This window comes from Oncorhynchus masou, chromosome 11 (assembly GCF_036934945.1).
Source record: "Oncorhynchus masou masou isolate Uvic2021 chromosome 11, UVic_Omas_1.1, whole genome shotgun sequence".
Taxonomy (NCBI): domain Eukaryota; kingdom Metazoa; phylum Chordata; class Actinopteri; order Salmoniformes; family Salmonidae; genus Oncorhynchus; species Oncorhynchus masou.
The window spans coordinates 33533115-33547362 of record NC_088222.1 but is presented as its reverse complement, the minus strand read 5'-3'; the positions used below and the strand labels follow the sequence as shown (position 1 = coordinate 33547362).

The 14248-nt window shown below is 45.4% G+C and overlaps 1 protein-coding gene across 1 annotated transcript in view; it reads left to right on the top strand.

Annotated features, from left to right (window-relative positions):
- LOC135548568 (UV radiation resistance-associated gene protein-like) overlaps nucleotides 1-14248 on the top strand; it is a 165113-nt gene that overhangs the window by 88772 nt on the left and 62093 nt on the right. The window contains exon 12 of the mRNA XM_064978312.1: nucleotides 1773-1938. Coding sequence (XP_064834384.1) covers nucleotides 1773-1938 — 166 coding nt within the window. The remainder of the gene's footprint in view (nucleotides 1-1772; nucleotides 1939-14248) is intronic.

Below are 14248 nucleotides of genomic sequence, written 5' to 3'. Positions count from 1 at the left end.
CACAGTAGGAGATGGAGAGGCCTACAGGGGGAGTCCTAACCCACTCACAACCTCCCTCCAACCTGTCCTGTCCTCCCATCCCTCTCCTTGCATGTGGTGTGGCTGTGTAGTAGAACAGAGAGTGAGAGGGACAGAGGCCTATAGGAGGTGAGGAGGAGGGTCTACCTGGTAGGACGTTCCTGTCTAACACCACCTTAACCACTACACCTATACAGCCCAGCCTGAAACTACCCCATCATAGAGGCCTGACCTTTGACACTTCACCCCTGCTCTGATTTCTGTGGGGCCCTACCTGAGAGCTGGGCCAGCCCAGAATTAAGCTGATCATGTCTGAAACTGTGTTGTTGCTGGGTCACAGACAGGAGAGGGCTGTCTGCAGGGTAGGATGTGGTAGATTAGTGGGCCACTGGGGTCAGGGCTGCTGCACAGCCTAATCCAACCTGCCCTGCCTGGGGAGACTGAGGGGAGAAGGTAGAGGGGTGACGCTGGAGGAGACTGGGGACAGGAGATGGGAGAGGTTGGATAAGGTGAGGGGAGAGAAGAGAGAGGATAGTTTGGATGAGAGACTGGAGGAGAAGGGAGGGGAGGCTGGTGAGGGTAGGGGCTGCTAAGAAGAAGGGGTCATGGGTTGGAAACAAGCCCCCCAGTGCTTTCTCTCTCTCGGAGGTAACTCAGCCCTCATCTGAGGATACTTGACTTTGGATTTAAAAGGTTCTCCATTTGTCCCAGTACATGTCAGTTATACTTATGATTCCTTTATCTGACATTCCTGTTGGATAGAACTAGTTTTATGGAAGGTATTGGCATTATAAAAGGTAGTCAGCTTCATGGCCTCTGCTGGTATCAGAGGTGCAGACACAAAAATGGTATAATTCAGGGTCGTCTAGTTATACACCAAAGCGCTCCTAGTCAACTATTTACTGAGGCAGCGGTCTGTTATTCCAAAGCATTAAGACAAAAGCACTATGATTTGGGGATTTGGAAAGTATAAGCACTTTGCCCAGAGCAATGTCCTGTTGCTCGGCAGTTGAGAACTTGAAACAACTTAATGTGCTGTGAAAGAAAGCAGTTCCTTTACTCCAGCGAGGTGGTGGACCTGTTTTCTACTCAGAAATGTTAATGAAACCGTAACCGTCTAATTTTCCCCTAAAATGCAATTGAGCCCAGCAGGGATAGTTTTACGTGACGCTTTTGCTTTTCACGCACATTTCTGAAATAAATTAAGTATTTTAAGTAAATTAGGTATTCTACAGCAGTTGACGTTTTCTTGCGTGTTCCGTCGCCAAATCCCACTCTATATCATTTCCAAAACACTTTGCCCATGTAAATGTGCCTGCTCTTCATCGCTGTGATTACTTGGTTACCAAAGTTTTTTCCAGTTTGTGACGTCTTTATTATATTACCACGTTACGATTTGATCTTTTATTTCAGTGTAATGAACTTATATGAAACACGTATGAAATACATGAGTATAGCAGTCAGACTGTTGCTTTCAAGTGGAGCTTCATGAAGCGCTAAAGAAATGCTGAAACACTGAGACTGTTTAGCTCTTTGTTGCCGTTTTGACCAACTTTAGTTTCTAGTCGAAGCATTACAATGTGTTGCATTAATAACCCATTAAAACACAGCCATTGAAGTGATTAACAGGCATGGCATTTCATTGTCAGATCCGTTCAACAAAGAGTTTATAAAGTAAGAAACAGTGAGACCATTTCACAGTAAACCTGTCCAACAGAGACTGACTGACCTCTGTGTTGTGTTTTGTCCTGCAGCGAAGGATGATGGGAGCGTTGCGGTTGCCCTGGGTTACACGGCCCACTTGGTACTGATGATCAGTTGCTTCCTGCAGATCCCTCTCAGGTATCCTGTCATCCACAAAGGCTCCCGCTCCTCCATCAAGGACACCATCACAGACAAGCTCAGTGAGAAGGAGCGAGAGTAAGGACCCTACACTGGTTATTTTCTGTCTTTTTATTTGTTTTGGTAGATATACATTTTTTTAAATTGTTACTGTACAACAGTACAGGTTGAATTTCCTTTGTGATGATTAGCCACCACGTCACTACTCCAATAGAGTAACTCTGTTATATAATGATCAAAATAATAGACCTTGGGAGACCATATACCGTGTTTCTGGTCATAAGAAAGGGCTTACAGGGGCCACACAATGACAGTAGCTAAGCCTGCTGTAACCAGGTGATGGATGCCAAGGATTCCTGGTAGCCAACGATTTAGCGGTAGAGTAGAGAGAAACTCTAAAGTTCAACGACTGGAGAGCTCATGGTGATCCTAGTCATAAGAAGAGCCAAATAAGGTCAACGTGTGTGTTCTCTAGTTTACTGTACAGTAGTTAGTTTGTGCAGAGGATTCCTAGTCACCCATGAAAGTGAGGATCAGAGGGAAGCATGTGACCTATCACACAACAACCCTTCCTCCAATCCAGATCTGTTTGGACAGGTTAAGCCCACTGTACTGCAGCATATCAAATCGTGTGAGGTTCACCCACAGGTCTTTTTTTTACAGTCCTCCTCTTTACCATTCCATAAACCCCAGACAGTAGACGGTATTATTTTTCATAATGACCAAGCAAATTGTTGGAAATCCCTCTAAAGCAGCCAGTGTGTTCTACCCACCCTGGCCTGTGTAGTAGACAGTATTAATTTTGTACCCCGGGGGCTAACCTAGGCACTGTTCTATCAACACTGTATTTAGACAGATGTACATGAATGGAGAGAGGTATTTAAGATGTAGGGATATGTATGATAATATTGTTGCCATGGACACAAGGAGAGGATAACACTCTTGGGGCCTCGCCTTGGGGCTGTACCAGCCTGCTTGTTTAAATCCAATTTTTAGTGTACTGGGCACAACAATTACAGTGTAAGGACAATTTATTAAAATTATTATTTTGATCTGTTTGGATCCGGTAACTATGCATCAAGCTTCTACCAAAACTCCTGTTGCCTTGTGATAATTGCATGTTTGGGAATGCACACATGCTCCCAGGTCGTATATGATTTTATATTCCTGAACATTCCGTGCACATTCCTGTACATTCCCCCCTCAATCAAGAAAAATAAAGAATGGGTATCAAAATTAATAATTTATAGGATTTTCTAAAACCCAAAGACACTTTGAAAATAGGTATAATCAGACACTGTAGTGATGGGTATGATAAGGATGTGGGCATTTTTGATCCCTTTAGTGTTAGATTGATTAATAATAAATGTAAGTGCCAACTGCTAAGAAGGTAAAAAGTCTGTCTGGATTGCTTCTTGCCACGCTACATACAGTACAGTTGTAACCTGTGATCTCTGGTTCTGCACAGCTTGCTCACATTTAACTGCCTCTAGTCTCTTCACCGTGACAGGGAGGCTCTCACCTGTTATATCAGCTAAATGCTTTGGTTTCACCCCTCATATCCCATTGAGTGATATCCTTTGCTTGTAGCAGATGGAGATCGCCAGTGTTTCATAGACACACAATATTATACGATGTGTGATGTTCCCCTTTACGAGGCCTCCTGTATAAGGAGCAGCTGTGAGTCCCGTGTTAGTGGATGTTAACGGCCAGAGTGAGATGGGTCGAGTGTGGCAGTGTGTTTTCTGCTCTGTGCTGTTGAGGGGGTAGCAGGCAGACTGGCCTTTGAAACGCTAATGCATGCAGCCTTGTTATAGTCAATGAATGAATAAGAAAGAGAGAAGGGCCAGACCTGAGACCCCTTTATTAACTCATAGTAAGTAACAGTTCCTTAGACAGGCAGCAAGTCTCTTGGACCCCGATTAGTACCTCAGTAACCCAGTAAGCCCTGACCAATGCTTCATCTAACTCTGTTGGCTGTTCTGGGCTGAAACTGTATCGCCCTGTCAGGGTGAGATGTTCCCAGTGTGTTTATCTCTCCTCTCTTTCTCTCGTACTTTCTCACACACACACATATGGATACTGCCCATCATTGTGTTAGTCAGACACAGGGGAAGTCATGTCAACAAATACATACATTCCTCCACACACGCATCCATATGGCATACATCCAAACCATTGAACGTAAACAGGCAGATGGTGAGAGTGCGTGGCAGTGTCAGAGACCACTGCAGCTGGCAGCAACTTATCTCTTCTTCTGCTCCTCTGAGTGATGTCATCATGGCAGCTGGAGGGGCTCACTGGGGGTCTCTCCTCCCCCGCTATCCATCCAGCTCTACTCTCCCACTACGTCTACCTCTGTCGAGGGCCTGACTGCACTGTACGCATTCCCATTCCCAGGGCTTTAAAGCAGGATATTTACACCAGGCCCATCAGAGAAAATAAACCAGAGGGGTGGAGGGAAGACCCAGCCCGGCCTCACAGCCCCACCACATCACCCTCGGGTGTCCCTGAGCAGGGCCGAACGCTCCTTTCACTTTGACATCTCACCCCGTCTACCTCCCCCTCCCCATGTTTATGAGCCTGCCGGTCCCAGAGGGCCCTACACACGGGGCCAAACGACGTGTGGGAAGATGGAAAGTAACCTGTCTGAGGCTGTGAGTGTACAAATAGAGTGATTAAAGTGTCGGAAAGGGGCAATGAATAGAGATGAGTGAGGTGGTGCCTGAGCGGTAACTTTAAAGCATGGCAGAATTAGCAGGTGGGTTTGCGATGGATCATTGCTGAAGGCACGCGTATAGAAACCCTCTGTTGTGATGATGATGGAGGAGCAGGTATGCAGGCATCACACCGGCCATGCTCCTGGAGGGTCTGGGAAACATTACTAGTCCACCACTCACTGAGCATCTCTGGTCCCCAGTTGGCTCTTGTGGTGTGTGACGCTCTCTCTCTCTCTCTGTGTATTACTCTCTATGAGTGGTGTGTTCCAGATGCTAGTGACGTCTCAACACAGCTTGTTCCCAGCTAGATGGAGCGGAGTGTCCCCACTGTGAAGTTGGGGTGTGACTGATTCCTCTGTGGAGGCCAAACATGTGGTGTGTGGTGGATCTCACATCGCACCCTGCCAGTCTAGTTAAAAATGTGAAAATTTAGCACCACCTACAGTTCATCATATAGTCGAGTAAGACATGTTTTTCCTATCCCTGGATGTGTGTGTGTGTGTGTGTGTTTGTTAATTGGAGTCTAACAACCATTTAGGTTCTCCTGACTGTGCCAGCCATATATAAATGTGTCTGACCTGTAGAATGAGGGCATTGCTGTTATATTCCACTCCAAGTTGCGGTGGACCTGCGGTCTCGGATAATGATGACCTTGGCTTTTATGTAGGCGGCCATTTTGCTACAGCAAGAGCAGGCAGACCTGTGTACAGCTGAACTGGAGTGCCCTCCAGAGACCTCTCAGTCAGTGTGGAATGAATGAATGGGGCAGCTCGGGGACTGCAAGGAGTTTTTAGGGAAAGGTGGTGAACGGCGATGACTCCACTTTGCCTGTTTGTTGGCACTAGGCCTACCTTGAACGCACCATTATTTGGAATCTCGGAAGCTTTCACCCCCTAAAAACATTCTCAGAATGTAATGTGCTGTAACGACACGTTGCACCCACATTGTGGAGAGCAGCAGCAGGGCGAGCCCAGCATCAGCTCCATAGCTCTAGTGTGTCTGATTGCATGGGGGAGAATGGGGAGATGCGATCCAGATGTCCATTGACTGTATGATTGAGACCAGAGCCCGGCCGTTAAAAGTCTAAGCGCTGCCTCATACAGCCTTTTTACTAGGACTATTATGAGGGAATCCATTTTTTTTTGGTCTGAGTTTCGTTATGAAAGTGAAGGCTTAAGAAAGAAAGAAAAACGTCTAAGAAGGGATTGACACATCAATGTGTGGCTCAAGTATAGTGTTGTGCGGCTGGGGTGGAACTATGACTGCCAGGGAATGGAGGGAGGGAGAGATTCTAAGAGAGGGCCTCGGCTCGGCAGGACCTGCAGCTCAAAAGAAGGTTATTGTTACGGGGTTTCAATGCTTTCGTGTCCCTTAACATGGACCATGTGGGACCAGGGGAAGGGGTGGCTGAACCTCCCTCAGTTTCACATAGCAGCCACGGGACAGGAGAGGAGAGAGAGGAGGGAGGGGGTAGAATAGTTGCTCAATGACAGGACACAGACTAGAGACGGGCAGACTTTCATACAACACACACCCAATCACGCAAATACTTTCTCACACTCTTTTTTTTTCCGCCTCAAAGATGTAGTACAATATAATAGGAAGTACTGTAAAGGGTTAGTGAGTTTTGGATAGCCCAGGGGAAAGGGAAGGATTGTCTGGTGTGCCAGACGGGTCAGTTGCATAAGTGGTTGACTGGCCCTGCTACCCTGTGATCCAAAGAAGATGAGCTGAGTGGGCCAGTGAGACCAGGCTGCTCCCCATCCTCAGTGGTCCAATGCCCTGATGCCTCAGGCACCCACCACCCAGCCTATACTCTACTCTACCATCACTCTGTTAATGCCTCAGCCGTTAGGATACATTCCGTTCTATTTTTAGCCCATTTAACAACCAATTGACAAATTTGTCTTTTTCATGTAAAGCTGTTAATAATAAACATCTGCCTTAGTTGAACGCCTTTCAAAGCCATAACTATGATCGTTAACTCAAAGGAGTGGCTTCGTTGGCTCGGTTCATCTGTACATTCATCTGGGGCGGCAGGGTAGCCTAGTGGTTAGAGCGTTGGACTAGTAACCGAAAGGTTGCAAGTTGAAATCCCCAAGCTGACAAGGTACAAATCTGTTTTTCTGCCCCTGAACAGGCAGTTAACCCACTGTTCCTAGGCCGTCATTGAAAATAAGAATTTGTTCTTAACTGACTTGCCTAGTAAAATAAAGGTAAAATTAAAAAAAACATTATATTTTACACTGCGTTTTCATCGATGGGTAACTGTTGGCCTGACTTGTGTTGTCTTAATGCCAATAGCGGCCAAGGCTCACTCTACATTTTAGTCATTTAGCAGACGCTCTTGTCCAGAGCGACTTTCAGTTAGTGTGTTCATCTTAACAATCACATAGCACAGTCGTAGGAAGTACATTTTTCCTCTAAAGAAGTTAGCAGTAAAGTCAGTCTCTCCCCCTCTCTCTCTAACATTAAGACTCATGGGAGTAGTCAGCTGTATATGGCCTGTGACTCCCTGCCACAAGATTGTGAACACAAATTCGAAATACCGTTCCATGTGTCCGTTTCACTTCAGGTCAGCATCTGGGAGGAAGTTTAGATTCCCTGTGATAAATAAAGAGGCACTTCTGCAGAGGGAGATCACCTAGCTATCCCCATAGAGAAATCTGCTTAGATCCTGTCCTCTGGGTCCAACTCTCTGGTTCTAATTAAACGAATAGGAGGGGGGGGGAGAGCAGGGCAGGGAGAGAGAGAATCCATTTTTTTATTTGTCACATGCTTTGTTAACAACAGGTGTAGACTAACAGTGAAAGGCTTACTTACGGGACCTTCCCAACAATGCAGAGAGAGAAAACAGAGAAATAATAGAAAGTAATAATAAATGCCAATGAGTAAGATAACTTGGCTACATACACGGTGTACCAGTATTGAGTCGAGGGAGGGAGACATTTCTACAGCAGTGCGTTTGCTCCAAGATGGTTCCTTACCCGAGATGTAAGTGGAGTAGAGCAGCAGTCATTAAAATAGCATTCACTGACATATGCTCAATGTAATCATTTCTCAGATATTGGAAATTACAGCCCACTGTGATTTATATAGTAACCGGTGCCATTAGCCGTGACAGTTGCGAGGCAGCAGGTGTTTTTTAAAAAGCAGGCCTCACATCATTTATGGTCCTGGTGCGTTTGAAATCGCACATTAAAGACATTCTAGGGAACTTCTGGGGAATTTTTTTTTCTTGTTTTTTCTTTTCTTCAAGCCGGCTGCACATAGCTAAGTGTAAGTAATGGTTACGAGTGGCTAACTCCACTATGTGAACCAGAACTGTTGATTTGCACATTTGGTGTATTCAGATAGCATACATTTAAATATATTTATAAGATGTTAGAATGTTGAGTCAAGATGACTCCTCATTGGCCTGAAGGGAGGTCCAAAGAGGCCAGGCTTTTCTAGCGTTAAGTGGAAAGTAGTCCAAAAGTTACTGAAAGTAATCAGATTATTCTCGTGAGTTTGGGGTAATACAAAAGTTGCGTTACTGATTACAATTTTGGACAGGTAACTAGTAAATCTCACGAATTACATATAGTAAGGAACCGACCCAATTAAATATATTTTTTAGGGGTAGATCAGTTTTAATATTGCATTAAGATTGTGGGTTCCATCAATGTAAAATCTGCCTAATTTCCAAACCCCAATATATTTATTTTGTAATTATATACATTACCTGTCAAAGGTTTGGAGACACCTACTCATTCAAGGGTTTTTCTACATCGTACAATAAGAGTGAAGACATCAAACAGAACATTTAGTAACCAAAAAAGTAAGGAAGCACCGATATGACATTGTTGGACGATACCGATAACCGATATTTAACATTTTAGCAGCCTTTTAAGCAGTCTAGTAAAGTTAAATAGATAACACACACACAAACCGACGCAGCTGTCTAGGGCACTGCATCTCAGTGCAAGAGGCATCACTACAGTCCCTGGTTCGAATCCAGTCTGTATCACATCCGGCTGTGATTGGGAGTCCCATAGGGCGGAGCACAATTGGCCCTGCACCGTCCGGGTCGTCATTGTAAATAAGAATTTGTTCTTAACTGACTTGCTTAGTTTAAATAAAGGTTAAACACACCATCCACACCACACTGACCAAAAAGTTATTTTGTTGGCATTTACATACAGTTGAAGTCAGAAGTTTATACATACACCTTAGCCAAATACATTTAAACTCAGTTTTTCACAATTCCTGACATTTAATCTTAGTAAAAATTCCCTGTCTTAGGTCAGTTAGAATCACCACTTTATTTTAAGAATGTGAAATGTCAGAATAATAGTAGAATACTCACATTCCCAGTGGGTCAGAAGTTTACATACACTCAATTAGTATTGCCTTTAAATTGTTTAACTTGGGTCAAACGTTTCGGGTAGCCATCCACAAGCTTCCTACAATAAGTTGGGTGAATTTTGGCCCATTCCTCCTTACAGAGCTGGTGTAACTGAGTCAGGTTTATAGGCCTCCTTGCTCGCACACGCTTTTTCAGTTCTGCCCACACATTTTCTATAGGATTGAGGTCAGGGCTTTGTGATGGCCACTCCAATACCTGGACTTTGTTGTCCTTAAGCCATTTTGCCACAACTTTGGAAGTATGCTTGGCGTCATTGTCCATTTGGAAGACCCATTTGTGACCAAGCTTTAACTTCCTGACTGATGTCTTGCTTCAATATATCCAAATAATTTCCAGCCTCATGATGCCATCTATTTTGTGAAGTGCACCTGACCCTCCTGCAGCAAAGCACCCCCACAACATGATGCTGCCACCCCCGTGCTTCATGATTGGGATGGTGTTCTTCGGGCTTGCAAGCATCCTCCTTTTTCCTACAAACATAATGATGGTAATTATGGCCTAACAGTTCTATTTTTGTTTCATCAGACCAGAGGACATTTCTCCAAAAAGTACAATATTTTTTTATGGTGGTTTTGGAGCAGTGGCTTCTTCCTTGCTGAGTGGCCTTTCAGGTTATGTCGATATAGGACTTGTTTTATTGTGGATATAGATTATCTTGTACCTCTTTCCTCCAGCATCTTCACAAGGTCCTTGGCTGTTCTGGGATTGATTTGCACTTTTCGCACAAAAGTACGTTCATCTCTAGGAGACAGAGCGCGTCTCCTTCCTGAGCGGTATGACGTCTCCCTGGTCCCTTGGTGTTTATACTTGCATACTATTGTTTGTACAGATGAACGTGGTACCTTCAGGCATTTGGAAATTGCTCCCAAGGATGAACCAGTCTTGTGGAGGTCTACAATTTTTTTCTGAGGTCTTTTGGTCTGATTTCTTTTTTCCCATGATGTCAAGCAAAGAGGCACTGAGTTTGAAGGTAAGCCTTGAAGTACATCCACAGGTACACCTCCAATTGAATCAAATGATGTCAGGGCTTAAGAAGCTTCTAATAGGCTAATTGACATCATTTTCTGGAATTTTCCAAGCTGTTTAAAAGCACAGTCAACTTAGTGTATGTGAACGTTGTTAATTTGTTCAGTCTGAACCAGGATTTCATCATACACATCAAGCAGTGAAGTTTCAGCTCTTTCTGTCCATGGCCTCTCTTCCTTGGTGCACACTGTTACTGTGTCCGTTTCCCTCTTGTCCAGCTGTGTATGTAGCATTTCACATAAATGCTGTTTCTTGTCTGGATCGATGTAGCGGCCCTTTTACCTAGCATCGAGCATGGTGGACGACACAGTGAAGAGGCTCAGAGAGAATTCCACCGAATCGCTTGTTCGCCGCTTCGAGTACTTCAAAGTGTTAACTTTGAAATGGTACCAAGAATATGCATGTCCTTGCTTCAGGGCCTGAGCTACTTGCAGTTCGATTTGGGTATGTCATTTGAGGTGAAAATTGGAAAAAAAAAGGAAGAAGATTCTTTAAGACAAGGTCGGTTAATCCGGGAAATTAAGAATTTTGCAGGTTTCTTCAAGTGCAGTTGCAAAAATCATCAAGCGCTATGATGAAACTGGCTCTCATGAGGACCGTGACAGGAAAGGAAAAGAGTTACCTCTGCTGCAGAGGATGAGTTCATTAGAGTTACAAGCCTCAGAAATTACAGCCCAATAAATGCTTCACAGAGTTCATGTAACAGACGCTTCTCAACATCAACTGTTCAGAGGAGACTGCGTCAATCAGGCCTTCATGGTTGAATTGCTGCAAAGAAACAACTGCTAAAAAACACCAATAATAAGAAGAGACTTGCTTGTGCCAAGAAACACGAACAATGGACATTAGACCAATGGAAATATTTTCTTTTGATATTTTTGGTTCCATTCCCTGTGTCATTGTGAGATGCAGAGTAGGATAACGGATGGTCTCTGCATGTGTGGTTCCCACCGTGAAGCATGGAGGAGGAGGTGAGGTGGTGCTTTGCTGGTGACACTGTCAGATTTTATTTAGAATTCAAGGCACACTTAATCAGCATGGCTACCACAGCATTCTGCAGCGATACGCCATCCCATCTGGTTTGCGCTTAGTGGGACTCTCATTTGTTTTTCAACAGAACGGTGACCCAACACGCCTCCAGGCTGTGTAAGGGCTATTTGACCAAGAGGGAGAGTGATGGAGTGCTGCATTAGATGACTTGGCCTCCACAATCACCCGATCTCAACCCAATTGAGATGGTTAGGGATGAGTTAAATCGCCGAGTGAAGGAAGAGCACCCAACAAGTGCTCAGCACATGTGGAAACTCCTTCAAGACTGTTGGAAAAGCATTCCAGGTGAAGCTGGTTGAGAGACTGCCAAGCGTGTGCAAAGCTGTCATCAAGGTAAAGGGTGGCTACTTTTAAGAATCTCAAATATAAGATATATTTTGATTTGTTGAACACTTCTTTGGTAACTACATGATTCCATATATGTTATTGGCTTCCTCTGCACTTCAGAGTATTTATTTATTTTCTCCTTTTTACGAGGGTCCCGTCCTGCAATCGTATTTTAGGGTTGTCTGTGAGGTAAAGGCCTGGTGGGCTAATGAAACCGAGGGCTGTGTAAATACTCTAACCCTTTAAAGTGAAGGGGCTTTCTGTTAGAAGCTGCTTTTAAGACGTACCTAGTGTTCCCCACACCGCTCCTTATTAATTACATATCTCTACCCGGCCGTCCGCACACTCGCAGACAGCTCAGCTTAGACACGACAGGTCCTCCACACAGATTGGCGTGTGAGATAGGGAGGGAATGAGAGTTTTTGATCACATTAAGTAGATGTCAGTGTGGATGACATTGTTTGTCAGTGTCATATTTAGTTTGCCAATTGAGTGTAAAAAGCTGCCAGAGTTGGGGTGTGGGGAGAGGGACGGGACATGGTCGTAATAGAAATATAGAAATACATCTATTTTAATGCAGATGAGGAGCGGAAGGCTGTGGTGTGTGTGTGCATGTATGTCTTTGTGTGTTTGTCTGACGAGAAAGAGATTATAATTGAAACCAGAAAGGAGAGCAACGAGTGTATGTGTGTATGTATGCATGTATATATGTATGTGTGTATTCTGTGTTCTGGCTCTGGTCTGTGGATGGATGGAGGGCTCCCGTGGGCCTGAGAGCTGTTCCAAGGACGATTGTAATCCAGTTCATCCAGCTTGTGCAACAGATCATTTCAGCACAGACGCCAAGAGAAGAGCGGCCGGCCAGCCCATTGGTAAAAATGACTGCTTTCCACTCCAACTCCCCCTCTTTTTTGTCTCCTTCCCTCTCTCTGTCATTCCCTCTCACCTGTCTCTCTCTTCTTTTCTGTCTCTTCTATAACTGCTCTGTCTCTCTCACTCTCACATGTTGCACCCTCCCTCTATTCTCTCTTCTCTCACTCCCATCCTCCCTCTCTCTCTATCCCTCTCCTGTCAGCTCTCTACCCCCCCCCCCACATCTCTTTGGGACCCCTGACTTCCCCTTCCCCTCCCTCCTGCTGGTGTGTAATAATATATTTAACTTTACTGGACGTTCCCGGGAGGAATTCCTGGTGTTTGGTGAACCGGAGTCCCTTCAGTGTGATTTCAGACACACTGGACAGCACTCATTAATCACCTCACCGTGACGGCAAACCATGCGGGTGAGGGCGTGTGCACGTCGATGTATCTTCATGTGTTCCTTTGCTTTTCTTTATGTGCGCGTGTCAGCCTCTCTCTGATTTCCCCCTTCACCAGCAAACTAATCATATGTTGTCGGGAGAAAGTGATTGTTGGAATGCCTGCTATGAGACTGTGTGTGTTTGATGTGTTATTTCTCCCTCTGTTAGTTATTTCCTGGTCATGAGATATGACCTCTGGCATGCTGCTTCCTCTGGGGTTTGACTAGGCAGGGTATGTAGGAGTGAAACAAGTGTCTGAGGCTGTGTGGCCTATAGTGTTTCCCTCTGTCTGTGAAACCAACAGTGTTATTTGTCTACTTTATTTGGTAAAGAGTTTCTATGTAATGCACCTCACAAGAAACTGAATGAATTGTGTGTATGGAGGAGAACTGCACTACAGTCTGTACTAAGGCGTTAAAGCGTTATACCTCATGTCCACCAGATGCATCAAACTCTTTGCGTTCCGGCGGGAACATTGTTAATGGTGCTGTCCGCAACGCTACGTTGGGGATGCCGCACTAGGCTGCTGTGTGTTCTGGGTACAGCATGCGTTCAATATTTTCAACTCGTGCATTGCTTTACCGTGCCGTGGTACAAACAGAAGAACACACGCAGACTGCAGCTTGCTAGCTTTTAGCTCGTTGAACAGCGAAGCACATGTGCATCAAGTATGGAAAATGCGGGCTAGACATCCGGCAAAACAAACACATATGCATCTGGTGGACATCGGCCATTATAGATAACAGAGCTGCAGTAGCTAGGCTGTATCAGTTGGGGCTACAGTCATTGCCTCATGCACCTTGCCCTGTAACAGTGATGTACAGTACCAGTGGTGTGACAAGAGGAACCTCCAAACTCTTGACCTGGGCCCCTCGCTCCTCGGCTCTGGGCCCCTGGCACCTGGGGGTCAGTTAGCGGGAAGAGGGCATGTCTCTTCTAACACAGGATTACCAGTACAACCTGTCCTGGCTTCAGGGGCTCAGCCATGTCCACTGACAGGAAGGGGATGGGGAGGAGGGGAAGGGGGAGGAGGGCCGGATGTTGACTTGTACCTACTGACCTGACTGACTGCTGAAACTGACAGTGGAGGAGTAGTCAGTAGTCGTACGCGTTTAACTCAAGCAGGGCTCTGTGTGTGTGCGTGTGGGAGCAGAGTAAGACCCTGCCCTGGGCACATCTCTTCAGTACATCCTCTCCATTGGGGAGCAGACATGAGCACATAGTGATGGGGACTGTCATATGATGAGGCAGACTTGAGCCATAGTGGGATGAGAGGAGAGCGTTGTCGTCACTAGGAGGATCAGCAGGCTTGGCCTGGGGCAGTCTCTCCATCTCCACATTAACACTTCCGTCCAGGGGTTTTCAGCACTGTGTGTCTGCCTGCCCTACTAGCTAGACATCTGACTGGCACCTGAATGCTGAATGGGGTTTTTCCCACCGAGCCTCTCCATCTGTCTGTCTTTGTTCCCTGAAGTGTAAAAGCAGGTGTACAGGCTGTTTGATAGGCCTACAGTATGCAGCCTGGATGGTTTGGCTGATATTTTAGTTCAGTGTTTCCC